The following is an 18,370-nucleotide window of genomic DNA, read 5'->3' on the forward strand; positions in this document are numbered from 1 at the left end:
TCCACAGTCACATCTTGAACTAAGGGGAGAGGGGAAATAGGGATAGATATTAATTCAGATCAGTTAAACCCTAAACAGCCCATTTCTAGGACTCCCATGCAGATGTTGGGATTCTTCCAATTTCGGCTATTTCGGTTTCTTAGAATACAGAATTTTGCGTGTTGCTCCAGTTTTCCTGGAATGAAATGTCTGACTTGGATTGGTCTAGGAAAGTTAGGAATCTCATATTAGAACCAAAATATATGAAATACAAAAAATGACAGTGGAGTTGCACAATTCTGCATTGGCATTTATACCAGAAGTTACCATGGACATATTAGTGCCAAAAATAATTGGTTTGGCTTTAATATAGTCACCATTACTGGAGAATTAGTCTTGTGAAAATGAATTATGCCAAAGGCTGATAAATTTTCTTGAGTTAATATAGCTTCAAAGAGCGAATTCATTTAGTTATAATCCTTAGATTCTGGAGAGATGCAGTTTATCCCCATGATAAGGAAAGGCCAATGTCCTAGAAAACCATCCATATTGTGATTTATTTTGTACAAACCCTTTTTTCCCTCCATTGAATCCTGTGGAGATGTTTTTCTCTCAAATATAATAATACATAAAAAATTGAGAAGTACATTTAAACAATTGTATATTGGAAAGATAGGCTAAGAATATTACTCACAATATACCTAAGTACTAATCCATTATGATGTGTTAGAGTAGTTACGTGCGGGGAGAAGGAGGCTCTGCTTTGAGGACAAGAATAGCATCGAGAGATGATTGTTGCTTACGGCGCATCTTTTCCTTGTACATTTCTCTGTAACAGCTCATGGCATCATGCAGTAATCGTCCAACCTTTAGACTGCGTTCTCGATTTGGATCATTAGCACTGAGGATCTCCACAACCTGATCAATATATGATAAGGCATCTGACAGGTGGTTTGTCATTAGCTGAAGTGGGCTGGGTGATGTTTCTACAACATTTGCCTCTTCTGAAGCTTGTGCTTGTGCCAACAACATGAGATCTTCATTTGACACATCTTCTTTATGCGAATCCAGCAGCTGAATCACATCACCCTCGACAATGTCATGAAACCCAGCCTCATTTGCTAGTGCCACAATGTCTCTGGTAACTTTCTCTGCAGGTTCTGCTGGTGGACAATTAATAAAGTTTTTGATACACTCGGGCCATATGTTTCTCCAGACACCATTCATCGTAGAAACTTTCACTTCATCCCACGACTCGGTTATGTTATCTATTGCATTCATAATGTTAAACTTTTTCCAAAATTCTCTAACTGTTGATTCACCTTCTCCATCATTTGCCTTGACCAATTGCTTAAAACATTTTCTTAAATAATACATCTTAAAATTTTCAATTACACCTTGATCCATTGGTTGTAATAAGGCTGTGTCCATAGACAAGTATTCAACTCTCACATTATTAGAAAGGTCATTTAAATTTAGTGGGTGACTTAGTGCATTATCTATAACAAGCAATGCTTTGTTGCAAATATTATGTTTGGCACAGTACTTTTCCACATCAGGACAGAAGTAGTTAATAAACCAGTCTTGAAAAATGGTCACAGTCATGCAAGCTTTCCTATTTGAGTGCCAAATCACAGGCAAGTTAGGTTTTGCATAACCCTTGAGAGCAATGGGATTTTCAAAGCTGTACACTAGAACAGGTTTTAATTTAAAATCTCCAGCTGCATTGCCTCCCATAAGTAGAGTCAGACGATCTTTGGAAGCTTTAAAACCTAATGCAGTCTTCTCTTCTTTTGAAATGAATGTCCTTTCAGGCAAGCGTTTCCAAAAAAGACAGGTTTCATCTACATTAAATACCTGTTCTGCCATGTAGCCTCCTTCATCAATGATCTTCTTCAATTCACAAGGATAATTAATCACTGCTTCTACATCATCGCTATGACCATTGTGCAAGTTAAATCGTTTTCGAAACCTGTCAAACCAACCTTTACTTGCTAGGAAAGGTTTTTCTTGTGCACCACTACCTCCTCCTTTCACCAAATCATTGTGTAAGCTCTTGGCCTTAGCTTGAATGACCATTGTACTCAATGGCACATTATGCTGCATCTGATCTTTTATCCATGAACTCAGGAGCCTTTCCATGTTAAGCATCACTTCACTACGATGAAAATAGAGTGTTCGAGCACTTAATGGTGTTGCAACTTGAGCACTTGCCTCAATTTTGTCTCTGTTCCCCCTTATCGTTGCCACTGTAGATGTAGCAAGCCCAAAAGTTTTAGCAATTGCACTAAGTTTCTCTCCAGCATCGAAGCTTCGTAAAATATTGAGTTTTACATCCAGTGAAATTCCTTTACGTGGTCGTTTTGGTTTATTACTTGCACTTGAACTTGCTGATCTTTTCCCAGCCATCCTGAGGGTAAATAATATGGAAAAATCTTGAAAAACTGCCAGATGGTGGAGGCAAATTGAACATGCCATCTTAACTGAATTTAAACAAAACTACCATCTCTTTTGTATGTGCATCAAGAAATGGGAGTTGAACTTCTAAAAACAAATTTGACAAAATGTTTTGCTTCTTTGAGATTTTGTTTATTTACTTATTTTTCCCATTTAAAAATTTTATTTACAACAATTCCGGCAGCTCAATTACACCCAATTGACCTACAAATCTGTACACTTTTTGGAGGATGGGAAGAAATCGGAGAACCTTGGTGAAAACCCATGCATGTCATGGGGAGAATGTAAACACCATACAGTGCCGGATTCAAACCCAGGTCACTGGTACTGTAATAATGTCATGTTAATGGTGTACCTTTTTTTAATAATGATTTGTGAATTCCACAAGGATGAACTTTAATTGCCCTAACTTAAGAATACACTGTGCTAAAGGAAGGGGGAAAACTGCCAGTGTTATCTTCTTCTTTCTCTTTCTTTGGCTTGGCTTCGCGGACGAAGATTTATGGAGGGGTAAATGTCCACGTCAGCTGCAGGCTCGTTTGTGGCTGACAAGTCCAATGCAGGACAGGCAGACACGGTTGCAGCGGTTGCAGGGGAAAATTGGTTGGTTGGGGTTGGGTGTTGGGTTTTTCCTCCTTTGTCTTTTGTCAGTGAAGGATGGGAGATGGTAAGCAACAGTTTTGGGCGAGTTCATGCAATAGAAAAGTACCACCATCAAATAGTAAGGAGACAATTGCATAATATTAGGAAAATCATAAGGTTCAAAAAGGGAAGTTGATCAGGATGTGAGGAGAAAGTAAACTGTTCAAGTGCAATCAGCATGGATTCATAAAGACAAAATCATGTTTGACAAATTTTTGTTTGAGGAAATAAGTCAAGAATACACCCAGTAGATCAATATCTGGGAAAAATGCTAGCACCGCCATAAAGGCACCACTGCCGCTATTGTGGAGTCACAGCACTCCCCCAGATTCCAACTGCCCACTCCGACTGTCATCTGTGCCATATAGGCTTTAAACAGCCCGTAAATGGTGCTGAGGTGGTTTTAATTAAAAATTTTGCAACTGCGGGGTCTGAGCTCAAGATGGCAGCGCCTATATTCGGCAGCAGCCACTAGGGGTTACAGACTCTGAGGAAGCAGAGGACGGGTACAGAGCACCAGAAAATGAGGAGACCATCCCATGTTCAAGAAGGAGAAGCAGAGAAGATGACCCACAGGACAGTGACCAAGGCAGAATACCAGTGAGGGGCTCTGAGGCTGAAGAACACAAGTGACAGGTTGTTGGCAATGAGGTGAAGAACTCATGCAGGCTGTGGGCTGCTGGCAATAGGAGATGAGGGATTTAGACTGCTGGAAACTGGCTTGATTGGCTGAAGGGGTATCAGAACTGGGATGCGAGAGGGTCCCAAAGTGTTCCTGATCATGTTGAAGGTTTGGATCAGGAGCTTGAGCTGCTGATGGTTTGGACTAGACTCTGTGTGGCTGCGGGAGTTCTGGAGGTGAATCCATGGAGACACGATGACACTAAGGGGATTCTCTTTTGCTTCTCTTTCTTTGATTGTAAGAGGTGCTTCAGGCAATTTATGCTAGTGGTGAATTTGTAGGCCTTGCGGCAGAGGAAAATAAATTTGTAATATTGCACTCTCTTTATGTGACAATAAATTGAATCTTGAATTTTCAAGCTGTGTTTATACATGATACTATACAAAACCTTATTTTTACAAAATTGGAGTGCAAAGGTTTGTAGATGGCTAGGTGCATTCAGGAACAAATGCTTCTTGAAACAATTAATTTCTCCTCAGAAGGGGCCATACTAAACATCTTATTGGGAAGTGAGTCGGGTAAGATTATCTAATTTCAGTGAGAGCACTTTGGGAACAAATTCAGATTTATTGAAGGAGTACATATGTGACATCACATACAACCCTGAGATCCTTTTTCCCATGGGGCAGGCAGTAATTCTACTTATTATAGTGCAAATAATGCACTCAAGAAAAGATGCATATACTAAAGAGAAAAACATAAACAAAAAAATGTAAACAAAATGCAATACAGAAAAAAATTCAGTAACTAATAATTTGCAAAGTAAGAATTCTTCAATAAGTCTCTGATTTGAGTTTGTAGTTTAGCAGTCTGCTGGTGGAGGGGTAGTAACTGTTCTTGAACCTAGTGGCACGTACCTCTTTCCTGATGGCAGCAGTGAGAACAGAGCATGTCCTGGGTAGTGCAGATAATTGCTGCTGCTCTCTGACAGCAGTGCTCTATGTATAAATCCTCAATGGTGGGGAGAGTTTTTTTTCCTGTGATGTACTGGGCTGTGTCCACTACCTTTTGCAGGGCTTTCCACTCAGGGGTATTGGTGACCCCATACCAGGCTGTGATGCAACCGGACAATACACTTTCCACTAAACATCTGCAATTTTCCAGTGACATCCCTACCTCCAAAAATACCTGAGGAAGTAAAGGTACTGACGTGCTTTCTTCATGATGACATTAGTGTGTTGAGTCCAGGAAAGGTACTCTGAGATGATGACTCCCAGGAATTTAAGTTTGCTCACCCTCTCCATCTCTGATCCACTGGATCGTACACCACTGGTTTTTCCCTTCCTGAAGTCTACAATCAGCTTTTTAGTTTTGGTGACTTTTTTTCCCCATCTTTTATTTTTAATTTTTTTTATTTTTCACACCGTGAACCATATCAATCAAAATACATACAAACATTTCCCTCTTAAATATACACAGTGGCATTTTCTCCCCTTTTTTCCTCCCTCCTTCCCACCCTCCTCCAAACCCATTAAACGTTCAACATATACAACACAATAAAACCATTAAACAATATCATCACACAATGAAAATAAACAAAAAATTATGTCATCTATTTTTACTCACTGGATCAAGTCATTTTGTCTTCTTATCATTTTAGGGGGTGGAGGTCCGCGGTAGGCCCTCTCTGTTGTGTTCCATGTACAGTTCCCAAATTTGTTCAGATAATGTGACTTTATTTTTAAAATTGTTATTTTTTCCAATGAAATACATTTATTCATTTCCATGTACCATTGCTGTATTCTCAGGCTTTCTTCTGATTTCCAAGTTGACATTATACATTTTTTTGCTACAGCTAAGGCTATCATAATAAATCTTTTTTGTGCTTTATCCAATTTGAGGCCTCATTCTTTACTTCTTATATTACTTAGAAGATCTCTGGATTTTTTGGTATGTTATTTTTTGTGATTTTATTTAATACCTGATTTAGATCTTCCCAAAACTTTTTCACTTTCTCACATGGCCAAATTGCATGTACTGTTGTTCCCATTTCCTTCTTACAGCAAAAACATCAATCTGATAATGTTGGATCCCATTTTTTAAAAACTTTTGGGGTGTGATATATAACCTGTGTAACCAATTATACTGTATCATGTGTAACCTTGTGTTTATTATATTCTTCATAGTTCCAGAACATAACCTTTCCCATGTTCCATTTTTTATCTTTGTTTAAATCTTTTTCCCACTTTTGTTTGGGTTTACAGCTTATTTCATCATTCTCTTTCTCTTGCAGCTTGATGTACATGTTTGTTATAAATCTTTTTATTATCGTTGTTTCTGTAATCACATATTCAAAACTGCTTCCTTCTGGTAATCTCAGTCTGCTTCCCAATTTGTCCTTTAAGAAGGTTTTCAGTTGGTGGTATGCAAACATTGTACCATGAGTTATTCCATATTTGTACTTCATTTGTTCAAATGTTAATAAATTATTTTCCAAAAAATAATTTTATATTTTTTAAATTCCTTTTCTCTCCCATTCTCTAAAGGAAAGGTTATCCATTGTAAAAGGGATTAGTTGATTTTGCATCAATAATAAATTTGGTAGTTGGTAATTTGTTTTTATTCTTTCTACATGAATCTTCTTCCATATATTGAGTAAATGATGCAGTACTGGTGAGCTTTTATATCGTACCAGCTTTTCATCCCACTTATAAAGTATATGTTCCGGTTCCTTCTCCCCTATTTTATCTAGTTGTATCTTACTCCAATCTGGTTTTTCTCTTGTCTGATAAAAATCTGATAAATACCTTAATTGTGCTGCTCTATAATAATTTTTAAAGTTTTGTAACTGCAAACCACCTTGTTTGTACCACTCTGTTAATTTATCTAATGCTCTACTTAGTTTCCCCCCTTTCCATAAGAATTTCCTTATTATTCTCTTTAGTTCATTGAAGAATTTCTCTGTTAAGGGAATTGGTAACGATTGAAATAAGTATTGTATCCTTGGGAGGACATTCATTTTAATGCAATTTACCCTCCCTATCAATGTTAGTGGCAATTCTTTCCAATGTTCTAAGTATTCCTGTAATTTCTTCATTAATGACTGATAATTTAATTTGTATAGGTGGCTTAAATTATTATATAATCTAATATCTAGGTATCAGATTGCTTGTGTTTGCCATTTAAATGGTGATTCTTTTTTAAATTCTGTATAATCCTCATTACTCATTGGCATCGCTTCACTTTTATTTGTGTTGATCTTGTACCCCGATATTTCTCCATATTCCTTCAATTTCTTATGTAGTTCTTTTATTGATATTTCTGGTTCTGTTAAGTATACTATGATGTCATCTGCAAATAAACTGATTTTATACTCCTCCTTTATTTTTATCCATTTTATTTTATTTTCTGCTATCAGTTTTGCCAATGGTTCTATTGCTAAAGCAAACAGTGAGGGAGATAGTGGACATCCCTGCCTAGTTGACCTACTTAATTTAAATTGGTTCGATACATATCCATTTACTGTCATCTTCGCGAATGGTCCATTATATAATGCTTTAATCCAATTAATATATTTTGTTTTGGTGACATTGAGGGCAAAGTTGTTATTAATACACCAATCAGCCATGTTTTCAATCTCCCTCCTGTATGCTGACTTATCATCCCTTTTAATACAACCCATCACTCTGCTATTGTCAGCAAATTTGTAAATGGTGTTGTTGAGGTACTGAGCCACACAGTCATGGGTGTAAAGTGAGTAGATCAGGGGGCTAAGTATGCAGTCCTGTGGTGTTTCAGTACAGATGGCAGATGTTCTCACCAATCCAAACAGTGATGAAACTGTACCTACAGATTTTTTTTAAGATGGTTATGGATAAGGATAATACTGAACTGCAGAGGATAATGCTAAATTGTGAGGGGGAAAATTATAATATTATTGTACAGGAAATGAGAAAGTAGATTGAGAATACCTGTTATTGACTGGAGCTCTATGATTAGTCATGTTCTGAAAGGATCAATGCAAGGACTCCTATTGTTTTTAGATATATATATCAATATATGTTTTTTTTAAATATATATAAAATGGATAAAAATGTAGATGGTACAATTAGTAACTTTCAAGATTGCAATAATTGAAGAGTGCAGGGAAAGTTGTCAAAGGATACAGGAGGGTGTCAATCAGTTGGAAATTTGGGTAGAGAAATGGTTGAAGAAGTGTAATTTGGGCAAGTGTAAGGTGATGCATTCTGGAAGCTCAAATGTATGGAGTAAATGGCAGAACCTGAGGAGCAGATATGTACACAGAGATCTTGGGATTCGGGGGGGGGGGGGGGGGCGGGGCGGCAAGATGGCGTAGAAGAAAGATGTGTATTCCACCTTTCCCCAGCTGGATTACTAAATACCCGGTTTTAAAAAAGCATAAAAGTGGTTAAAAATAATATTTATAGTTGTTTAAATAACAGTGATTTATTATGGCAACTAACGTGAAAAAATTTAAACCTCAACTTCAGAAAAAATTACCATACAAAAGTGCAGAAGAACTGAGGCCTACCTGCATAGCTGAATCCACGGAATCGTCGTTGGGAGCCTCCAAGCCTCAGAGGACTCCAGCCTGTTTGAGTTTGACCTCGGTGCCGATCCTGCCTCCGCAAGATGGCACCGACACTTTGATGAGTTCAGCCGTTGCCGACCCACGTTCACGTAAAGCCGTGCGCGCGGGCGGCACAGCTGACAAAGGGACCCGTGAACCCGCGATCTTGCTGGGCGGCCCAGGGACGCGCAGTATAGCGTCGGAGGATGCTCCTGCGCATCCAGTCGCTTTGCCTGGCTTGTGTGGGGCATCCCAGGTCAAAGAATTGCTGGACAAAGTATGGGCTGCGAGAGAGCCCGAATACCGATGTCCCGAAGAGGTTGGGGTGCTGGTATCGGGTGTCCAGACCCACAGCCTTTCAGCTAAAGGATTTACAATGACTGAGGAAGAAGAGGAACTTATTTGTCCAGGAGGAGGAGCCTGTAGTTAAAGGAGGCAGACCTCAAAAAGTGGAAGTGGAATCTGGAATGGATTCAGTGTTCACTGTTTTGGAAGGGATTGCTTGTCAAATGCACAATATGTCAAAACAAATATCATCTCAGATGAATCAAGGATTTATGGAGATGAAAATAAAAATGAATACCTTGTGTGATGAAATGTCAACTATGAAACAGGAAATGACTGTAGTTAAGAGTGATATTAATAGATATACAAAATCAGTTGATACTGTGCAAGATCATTTTAAGAAAATTTAAACAGCCTTTTCTGAGTGTCAAAATCAGGTGGAACGTAATAGAGAAAAAATGGAAAAAGTGGAAGGTACTTTTTTAGATTGGGGGATTCAAAGAGACTTAAAAAGCCGAAGGAATAATGTGAAAATAGTTGGTCTTCCAGAAGACATTGAAAGTTCTGATCCTATAAAACTTTTTAAGCATTGGATCCCAGAAGTGCTGGGTAAAGAGCTTTTTTCTGAAGGCTTGGACTTGGATCGGGCTCAAAGAGCTCCGAGAAGAAAACCACTTCCAGGACAAACACCGAGGGCAGTCTTGGTTCATTGTTTAAAATACCAAGACAGAGAAATTATTCTACGTATGGTGGTACAGAAAGTACAGCAGAGTCAGTTTCCATTCAAAATAACAGTGTTTTTTTATGCTGATTTGAATCAAGAGGTTATTGGAAGACGACGAGAATTTAATATGGCTAAAGATGTTTTGTGGCGAAAAGGCTACAAGTTTGTTTTTTGTTAACCTGCAATTTTGAAGGTTTTTTATGGAAATTTTCAATCTCAATTTGTTAAGAATGATCATGATGCTTTGGTTTTTGCTAATTCTTTGCTGGAACTGCGAAGAAATGGGCGTTCTCCCCCGTTGTCTCCTAAGTGGAGGGTTAATGGAAATGGAAATGGACATGGGTATGGAAAGAATGGAAAGTATAGAAAGAAAGAAGAGTTGACACAAAGTCTACTTGATGTTAAAGATCCGGAGCAGTCGTTGGGCTTGGAATCATTGGGCTGATATCTAGTCTATATTTGATTGTGTTTAATTAAATAATAAATATGTATCTGGCTGGGGGGGGGGAGGTGTGGTGGATGACTCTGAAAAGTTTAATAGTCATCTGCTGCTAGTGGGTTTTCCACACCCAGATTTTTAGGGTATTACTACCATTGGGTGGATTTTTTTGTGTGTTTCTGTGCTTTTTTTTAATTGTTTTTTTTAGGGTTTTTATTCTTTTCCCTTTTTTGAAGAATTTTAGAGGGGAGCATTATTTTATAGTGTGTAAATATATTAGTAGTTAAAAATATGTCTAAATTGAATTTTGCAACATTTAATGTTCAGGGATTAAATAATACAATTAAGAGAAAGAGAATATTGGCTTATATTAAAAAAATGAAAATTGACATTGCTTTTTTACAAGAAACACATCTGATGGAAAAAGAACATTCAAAATTGAAAAGAGATTGTGTTGGTCATGTTTTTTCTTCTTCTTTTAATTCTAAGGCAAGAGGAGTAGAGATTTTGATTCATAAAAATTTACCATTTGAATTGGAATCTTCAGAGGGGTATGCTGGTAGAGTATTAAGAGTGAACTGTAAAATTTTTGCAGAATCTTGGTCTTTGCTGAATCTTTCTGCCCCTAATACAGACGATGAGTGGTTTATTCCAGAAGCTTTTTTACTGTTAACTCAAGCTAATGAAAATGTCTTAGTTGGTGGTGATTTTAATTGTTTTCTGGACCCCTTATTGGACAGAAATCCAAAAAGTATAAGGAAATCAAAATTGGCAACACAAATTAATGCATTAATGAAAGATTTAAATTTGGTGGATATTTAAAGAAAAGTTAATCCTACAGAGAAAGATTTTTCTTTTTACTCTTCATGACATGATTCGTTTTCTAGAATTGATTTATTTTTTGGTATCTGCACATTTACAAGGTAGAGTATTATGGAGCTGAATATAAAAGTAGAGTTATATCAGATCATTCATTATTACTTTTTGTGAAAGTTCAGAGGTAGTACATCCGTCGTTTAGATGGAGGTTTAACGCAATGCTATTGAAAAAACCAGAGTTTGTTACTTTTGTTAAAGAGCATATCTCTTTATTTTTGACCGAGAATGTTAATTCTGTGGATAGTCATTTTGTAACATGGGATGCTTTAAAAGCTTATTTGAGGGCAAGATTATTAGTTATTCTACGAAAGTTAAGAAACAATATATGGCAGAAAGTTTAGAGTTAGAAAATCAGATTGGTGAGGTAGAGAAAAATTTTCAGAAAGGTGTAACATAAGATAAAAAAAAGACACATTAGCGTGGTTGAAATTACGTTATAATACTTTACAAACATCAGTTTGAGCGCTTAATTAATCAATCTAAACAACGTTATTATGAGTTGGGGGAAAGCGCTCATAAGATACTTGCTTGGCAATTGAAAGCTGAACAGGCAACTTGGACTATTACAACTGTTAAGAAGAATTCAAAAGTTACATAAATGTCAGGAAATTAACGACCAGTTTTATTAATTTTATCTAAAATTATATACTTCTGAGGGCAAACAGGATAATGGTTCTATTGACTCTTACTTATCTAAATTAAATTTGGTGGATATTTAGAGAAAAGTTATTAGATGGAAATTATGTTCAGGAATTGGAATCTCCATTTACAGATTTTGAAATTAAGGAAGCTATTCAGGAAATGCCTAATGGGAAGTCCCCAGGGGATGATGGATTCCCTGTGAAATTTTATAAACTTTTTTTTAATGATGATTTTTCTGATGTATTTGGAGAAGTGTTGAATCAAGTAACTGAAGATCAGAAGTTACCAGAATCATGTTCAAGTGCTTTAATAACTGTTCTTCCAAAAAAAGATAGAGTTCCATTAAAGGTGTCTTTATGTAGACCTATTTCTTTATTAAATGTAGATTATAAAATTATAGTGGAAGTATTAGCTAATAGACTTGCTAAATATTTACCCAAATTGGTACATAATGATCAAACAGGTTTTATTAAGAATAGAAATGCATCAGACAATATATTTTGATTAATTACTTTGATCAACGCATACTGAAAGCAACCTAACCACATGGTTGCAATAGATGCAGAAAAAGCTTTTGATATGGTTGAGTGGGATTTTTTATTTAAATTGTTAGAGAAATTTAAATTCGGCCCTTTTTTTATTGGTTGGGTTAAGGCTTAATATACGAACCCGATTGCTAGGGTGTGACAAATGGACAGATTTCTTTACCATTTAAATTGACTTGTTCAACTCGACAGGGCTGCCCATTGTCATCCGCCTTATTTGTGTTGGCTATTGAACCGTTAGCTCAGGCTATTAGACAAAATGAAGAAATTAGAGAGATGAGGGTTAAAAATGAAGAATATAAAATTAATTCTTCTCTTTCCCAGAAAGAGGTTCAATTTTGAAAACCTGCAGTCAGACGAAGTGAGAGGAAACTTCCATGCAAACCTCAAAGCAAAGCTCGAGGATGCAATCCGCCTCACGGACTCGTCCCCTGAAACCCTCTGGGATCAGCTGAAGACTACCATACTTCAATCCACTGAAGAAGTACTGGGCTTCTCCTCCAGGAAAAACAAGGATTGGTTCGACGAAAACAGCCAGGAAATCCAGGAGCTGCTGGCAAAGAAGCGAGCTGCCCACCAGGCTCACCTTACAAAGCCGTCCTGGTCAGAGAAGAAACAAGCCTTCCGTCGCGCATGCAGCCATCTTCAGCGCAAACTCCGGGAGATCCAAAATGAGTGGTGGACTAGCCTTGCCAAGTGAACCCAGCTCAGCGCGGACATTGGCGACTTCAGGGGTTTTTACAAGGCTCTAAAGGCTGTGTACGGCCCCTCACCCCAAGTCCAAAGCCCGCTGCGCAGCTCAGATGGCAAAGTCCTCCTCAGCGACAAGATCTCCATCCTCAACCGATGGTCAGAACACTTCCAATCTCTTTTCAGTGCCAACCGCTCAGTCCAAGATTCCGCCCTGCTCCAGCTCCCTCAACAGCCCCTAAGGCTAGAGCTGGATGAGGCCCTCACCCGGGAAGAGACATACAAGGCAACTGAACAACTGAAAAGTGGCAAAGCAGCAGGCATGGATGGAATCCCCCCCAGAGGTCTGGAAGGCTGGCGGCAAAACTCTGCATGTCAAACTGCATGAGTTTTTCAAGCTTTGTTGGGACCAAGGAAAACTGCGTCAGGACCTTCGTGATGCCATCATCATCACCCTGTACAAAAACAAAGGCGAGAAATCAGACTGCTCAAACTACAGGGGAATCACGCTGCTCTCCATTGCAGGCAAAATCTTCGCTAGGATTCTCCTAAATAAAATAATACCTAGTGTCGCCGAGAATGTTCTCCCAGAATCACAGTGCGGCTTTCGCGCAAACAGAGGAACTACTGACATGGTCTTTGCCCTCAGTCAGCTCCAAGAAAAGTGCAGAGAACAAGACAAAGGACTCTACATCACCTTTATTAACCTCACCAAAGACTTCGACACCGTGAGCAGGAAAGGGCTTTGGCAAATACTAGAGCGCATCGGATGCCCCCAAAGTTCCTCAACATGGTTATCCAACTGCACGAAAACCAACAAGGTTGGGTCAGATACAGCAATGAGCTCTCTGAACCCTTCTCCATTAACAATGGCGTGAAGCAAGGCTGCGTTCTCGCACCAACCCTCTTTGCAATCTTCTTCAGCATGATGCTGAACCAAGCCATGAAAGACCTCAACAATGAAGACGCTGTTTACATCTGGTACCGCACGGATGGCAGTCTCTTCAATCTGAGGCACCTGCAAGCTTACACCAAGACACAAGAGCAACTTGTCCGTGAACTACTCTTTGCAGACGATGCCGCTTTAGTTGCCCATTCAGAGCCAGCTCTTCAGCGCTTGACGTCCTGTTTTGCAGAAACTGCCAAAATGTTTGGCCTGAAAGTCAGCCTGAAGAAAACTGAGGTCCTCCATCAGCCAGCTCCGCACCATGACTACCAGCCCCCCCCCACATCTCCATCAGGCACACAAAACTCAAAACGGTCAACCAGTTTACCTATCTCGGCTGCACCATTTCATCAGATGCAAGGATCGACAACGAGATAGACAATAGACTCGCCAAGGCAAATAGCGCCTTTGGAAGACTACACAAGAGTCTGGAAAAACAACCAACTGAAAAACCTCACAAAGATAAGCGTATACAGAGCCGTTGTCATACCCACACTCCTGTTCGGCTCCGAATCATGGGTCCTCTACCGGCATCACCTACGGCTCCTAGAACGCTTCCACCAGCATTGTCTCCGCTCCATCCTCAACATTCATTGGAGCGACTTCATCCCTAACATCGAAGTACTCGAGATGGCAGAGGCCAACAGCATCGAATCCACGCTGCTGAAGATCCAGCTGCGCTGGGTGGGTTACGTCTCCAGAATGGAGGACCATCGCCTTCCCAAGATCGTGTAATATGGCGAGCTCTCCACTGGCCACCGTGACAGAGGTGCACCAAAGAAGAGGTACAAGGACTGCCTAAAGAAATCTCTTGGTGCCTGCCACATTGACCACCGCCAGTGGGCTGATATCGCCTCAAACCGTGCATCTTGGCGCCTCGCAGTTCGGCGGGCAGCAACCTCCTTTGAAGAAGACCGCAGAGCGCACCTCACTGACAAAAGACAAAGGAGGAAAAACCCAACACCCAACCCCAACCAACCAATTTTCCCCTGCAACCGCTGCATCCGTGTCTGCCTGTCCCGCATCGCACTTGTCAGCCACAAACGAGCCTGCAGCTGACGTGGACATTTACCCCCTCCATAAATCTTCGTCCGCGAAGCCAAGCCAAAGAAAGAAAATTAATTTATTTGCGAACGATGTGTTGGTATACTTGATGGAATCGGAATGATCGTTGAAACAATTGCAAGAGTGTTTGTTGAAATTTGGAGAATTATCGGGATATAAAGTTAATTGGGATAAAAGTGAAATTTATCCAGTTGGAGTGGGACATTATTCTGAATTTAAAACTATTACAAAATTAAGGTGGACAAGTAAAATTAAATATTTAGGTGTGTTTATGGATACTAATTATCAATCATTATATCAATTAAATTACATACCTATATTAAGATGGATTAAAGCAGATTTGATTAAGTGGAAAGATCTTCCATTAACTTTGATCGGTTGGGTTAATTGTAGTAAAATGAATATTTTTCCTCGAATTCAATATTTATTTCAGTCAATACCTTGTTTACTTCCAAAGGGCTTTTTTCAAGATTTGAATAAAGCAGTGCGAGAGTTTTTATGGAAAGGTAAATTATCTCGAGTGGCGTTGCATAGACTTACATGGAAGTATGCATTGGGCGGACTACAGTTAACACATTTTCAAAATTATTATGAGGCGGCCCAGTTGAAGTTTGTTAGTAGATTGATGGATTTAGATTAGCCTCCTAGCTGGGCTAAAGTGGAGATGGCGTGTATTTCTAGGGTTGAGATACATGAATTTATATTTCATTGGAATTTGACTTTATTACAGCAATATGATATGCCGATATTGAAACATTTGTTAAAGATTTGGATTTTAAAAAAATAAACAGGGTGTTAGGGTTGAAAGATAAATTATCAATTCTAACTCCATTGTATAATAATCAGCTTATTCCTTTTTCAATGTTTAATAAACATTTAAAGATTTGGGACTCTAAAGGTATAAAGTCAATACAAGATTGTTTTGAAGAGGAGCAATTTCTTTCTTTTAATCAATTGATAGAAAGATTTGATATACCTGATATAAACAAATTCTTTGCATAATATCAACTTAGAGCTTTGATAAAAGATAATTATGATAGAGAGATGATTTTACCTACTTTGTTGAGATTTGAATCTTTGATTTCCTCTATACCGAAAAAGGGTTATATTTCAGTTATGTATAATTTGTTACAAGAGAGTATGGATAAGTCAGGTTGGGAGAAATCTAAACTTGAATGGGAGAGTGGTTTAGTATTTATTTTTCCCGAAGATGATTGGGCGACTGTGTCAGGACAATGTAATTAAATTGACTAATGTAAGATCTGGAATGGTTAATTATAAATTTTTTACATCAATTATATTTGACCCCGGAAAAGCTAAAAAAAAAATATGGGTTTAGTAATTCGGATTCTTGCTTTAGATGTGGCTCATATATTGGAACTTTTCTACATGCCTTTTGGACTTGTGTTAAACTTCAATCATTTTGGTACGGAATTAAAGTAGTTTTGGAAAAATTATATAATTTTATATTACCATTAGATCCAACGATTTTTTTGCTGGGAAATTTGTATTCGTTAAAGGGAATGGGATTGGACAAAATTCAAATTGCTTTTGTATGTTTGGTGTTATAAGTAGCGCGTAAATGTGTTGCTAGTACTTGGAAAGATGATACTGAGATTAATTTATCACGCTGGCATAATGAATTGAAAGTATGTATTGTCATGGAAAAAAATTACTTATAATTTACATGATAATTATTCTTTTGTTAGTAAGTGGTCTCCGTATTTGAAATATATGCATTTAGATATATTTTGAAATATTATTAACATTTATCATTTTTTTTAATATATATCTATATATTTTTTCCCTCCCCTTAAGGGAGCTGGCTGAAGGGGTGGGAGGGTGTTTTTTTGTGTGTTTTTTTTATATACATCTTTGTAAAATCTTTTTTTAAATTATTACTATACTGTATGTCATGTTTTTAATCTTTTAAATAAAGTTTGAAAAAAAAGAGATCTTGGAATTCAAGCTAATAGTTCCCTGAAAGCAGCAACACAAGTAGATGTGGTGGAAAAGGTGCTTGCCTTCAACAATCAATGCAGTGAATATAAACATTGGTAAGCATTTCTGTTTGCCATTATAAGAAAGATGTTGAGGGTGCAGAAAAGATTCACTAGGATGCTACCTGGATTAGAGAGCATTAGCTTTAAGTGTTCACGAACTTGGATTGTTTTCTATTCTGTTGTATGGGTGGCTGAGGGGTGACCTGATAGCAGTATACAAAATTACAAGGTATAGATAGGATAGTCTTCTTTCCCCAAGGAAGAAATGTCAAATACTGGAAAGCGCAGGTTGAAGTGTGTTTGTGGCGGGTGGGTACAAAGGAGATTTCTGAAGCATGTTTTTTTGGACAGGGTGGTAGGTGCTTGGAACGGATTGCCAGCGGAGGTGGTGGAAGCAAACACTATAATAGCATTTTATATAGAAAGACACATGAACAGGCGGGAGATGGAGAGACAGGGTCTATGTGCAATCAGGTGGGATTCGTTTAAATGGATCGCAGGGGCCGAAAGGACATAATGGGCAGAAGGAACTGTTTCTGTGCTGCTCTGTTCTATGGAAATAAAGTGTACATTTGGAAAATTAAGGCGCATCCTTTACCTCAGCACAGCTTCCTTTCCCTGCAGCATCTTGTATCCCTTGAGTCCATTAATATGTACAAGTCCATCACTCTGTCCTGCTCCGGACAACAGCCGATCGGACTCCGGGCGCTGGGTTACATCACATGACCGGGCCGAGTCGGGCTGCCGGCAATCTCGGCGGAAGTGACGGTTCACCTCCGCTGGTTTCCAATGATCGCCTAGCAACCGGGAAGCGAAGCCCACGAAAATTGACGTGAGGCGCTGGAGAATGGGGCAGAGGGGCTCATCGAGAGCGGTTCATTCATAACCCGGGGTACTTCAGCTGCATGAAAATCTTCTGGCCCGCTGCCCAGGTTAGCGATGGGGTCTCGGAGATTCCGTGAAGGACAGGTTTGGGAACTGCCTAAAATCCACTATGATTCTGCCACATTGATTATGTGGTAGATTAATTCGCTGTGGGAAATTGTCCCTTGTGAAGGTGGTTGGCAGGAGAGTTGGCGGCATGGTGTGTTTGGGAGAGATACGTGGAAGAATGCCACTGACGGGATGATCTGAGAACGGGCATAGTCTTGATGGGCCGAATGCCGTTCTGGTCGTAATGAAATTTGGAAATAGGGATGCTGCTAACTGATTTAAAAGAAAACGAGCACCCTTCAACATTGACTGCTGCCAAGTTCAGTGATAACTCATGGAGTTGTAAAGAAATAAATCGTCTCAGCTGCCTTGCAATGTTCTCCTGTATTTACTTCTATGCCAACTGACTTTTGCAAGTGATCATAATAAAACTAAATAGTGTTTGTGCTGTTTTGTCTAACTTGGCTCCAATTTTTTTTGATGTAGTGCTGCAATTTGGGTGGAGCTTCAACTATAATGTAATTGAACAGGTGTGCGGGTCTAAACTCCTGTAATAGAATCATGGAGATGTGCAGCATGGAATAAGCCTTTTGGCCCAACACATGCAAGCTGTCCAAGTTGTTTGCAATTAGACTGTATCCTTCTAAACCCCTTCAATTCATATTGTCTTTTAGTCATAATTGTACCCATTTGTATAGTTTTTGGCAGCTCATTCTAGATATGGACTGCCCTCTGAAAAAGTTGCCCCTCAGGTCCTTTTCAAATCTCTTCCCTCTCACTTTACCGATACCTTCTAGTTGAAGAATCATCCCTCTTGTTCTTTGTGTGCACATGTGCTGAGGAAAAGCATTTTACAACAACAGTTTGTTACAGATCTGTAACTGAATGCACAAGGAAGCAATAAATATGTATTCACAAGCCCAGACAGA

The 18,370-nt window shown here is 38.8% G+C and overlaps 2 protein-coding genes across 3 annotated transcripts in view; one reads left to right on the forward strand and one right to left on the reverse strand.

Annotated features, from left to right (window-relative positions):
* Positions 1-464: 464 nt before the first annotated feature.
* Positions 465-18,250, reverse strand: LOC138762379 (tigger transposable element-derived protein 1-like). Its single transcript, XM_069936146.1, has 3 exons — positions 18,221-18,250; positions 17,107-17,348; positions 465-2,389 (listed from the first exon to the last, which is right to left on the reverse strand). The coding sequence occupies exons 1-3, from the start codon at positions 18,248-18,250 to the stop codon at positions 715-717; spliced, it is 1,947 nt and encodes a 648-aa protein (XP_069792247.1). The 3' UTR covers positions 465-714.
* LOC138760833 (uncharacterized protein C6orf118-like) overlaps positions 17,301-18,370 on the forward strand; it is a 35,660-nt gene continuing 34,590 nt past the window's right edge. The window contains exon 1 of one of the 2 annotated variants that reach the window (XM_069932028.1): positions 17,301-17,477. The gene's annotated coding sequence lies outside the window, so the exon portion shown is untranslated. The remainder of the gene's footprint in view (positions 17,478-18,370) is intronic. The other variant, XM_069932027.1, reaches the window with a different exon arrangement.

This window comes from Narcine bancroftii, chromosome 4, assembly GCF_036971445.1.
Source record: "Narcine bancroftii isolate sNarBan1 chromosome 4, sNarBan1.hap1, whole genome shotgun sequence".
Classification (NCBI taxonomy): Eukaryota; Metazoa; Chordata; class Chondrichthyes; order Torpediniformes; family Narcinidae; genus Narcine; species Narcine bancroftii.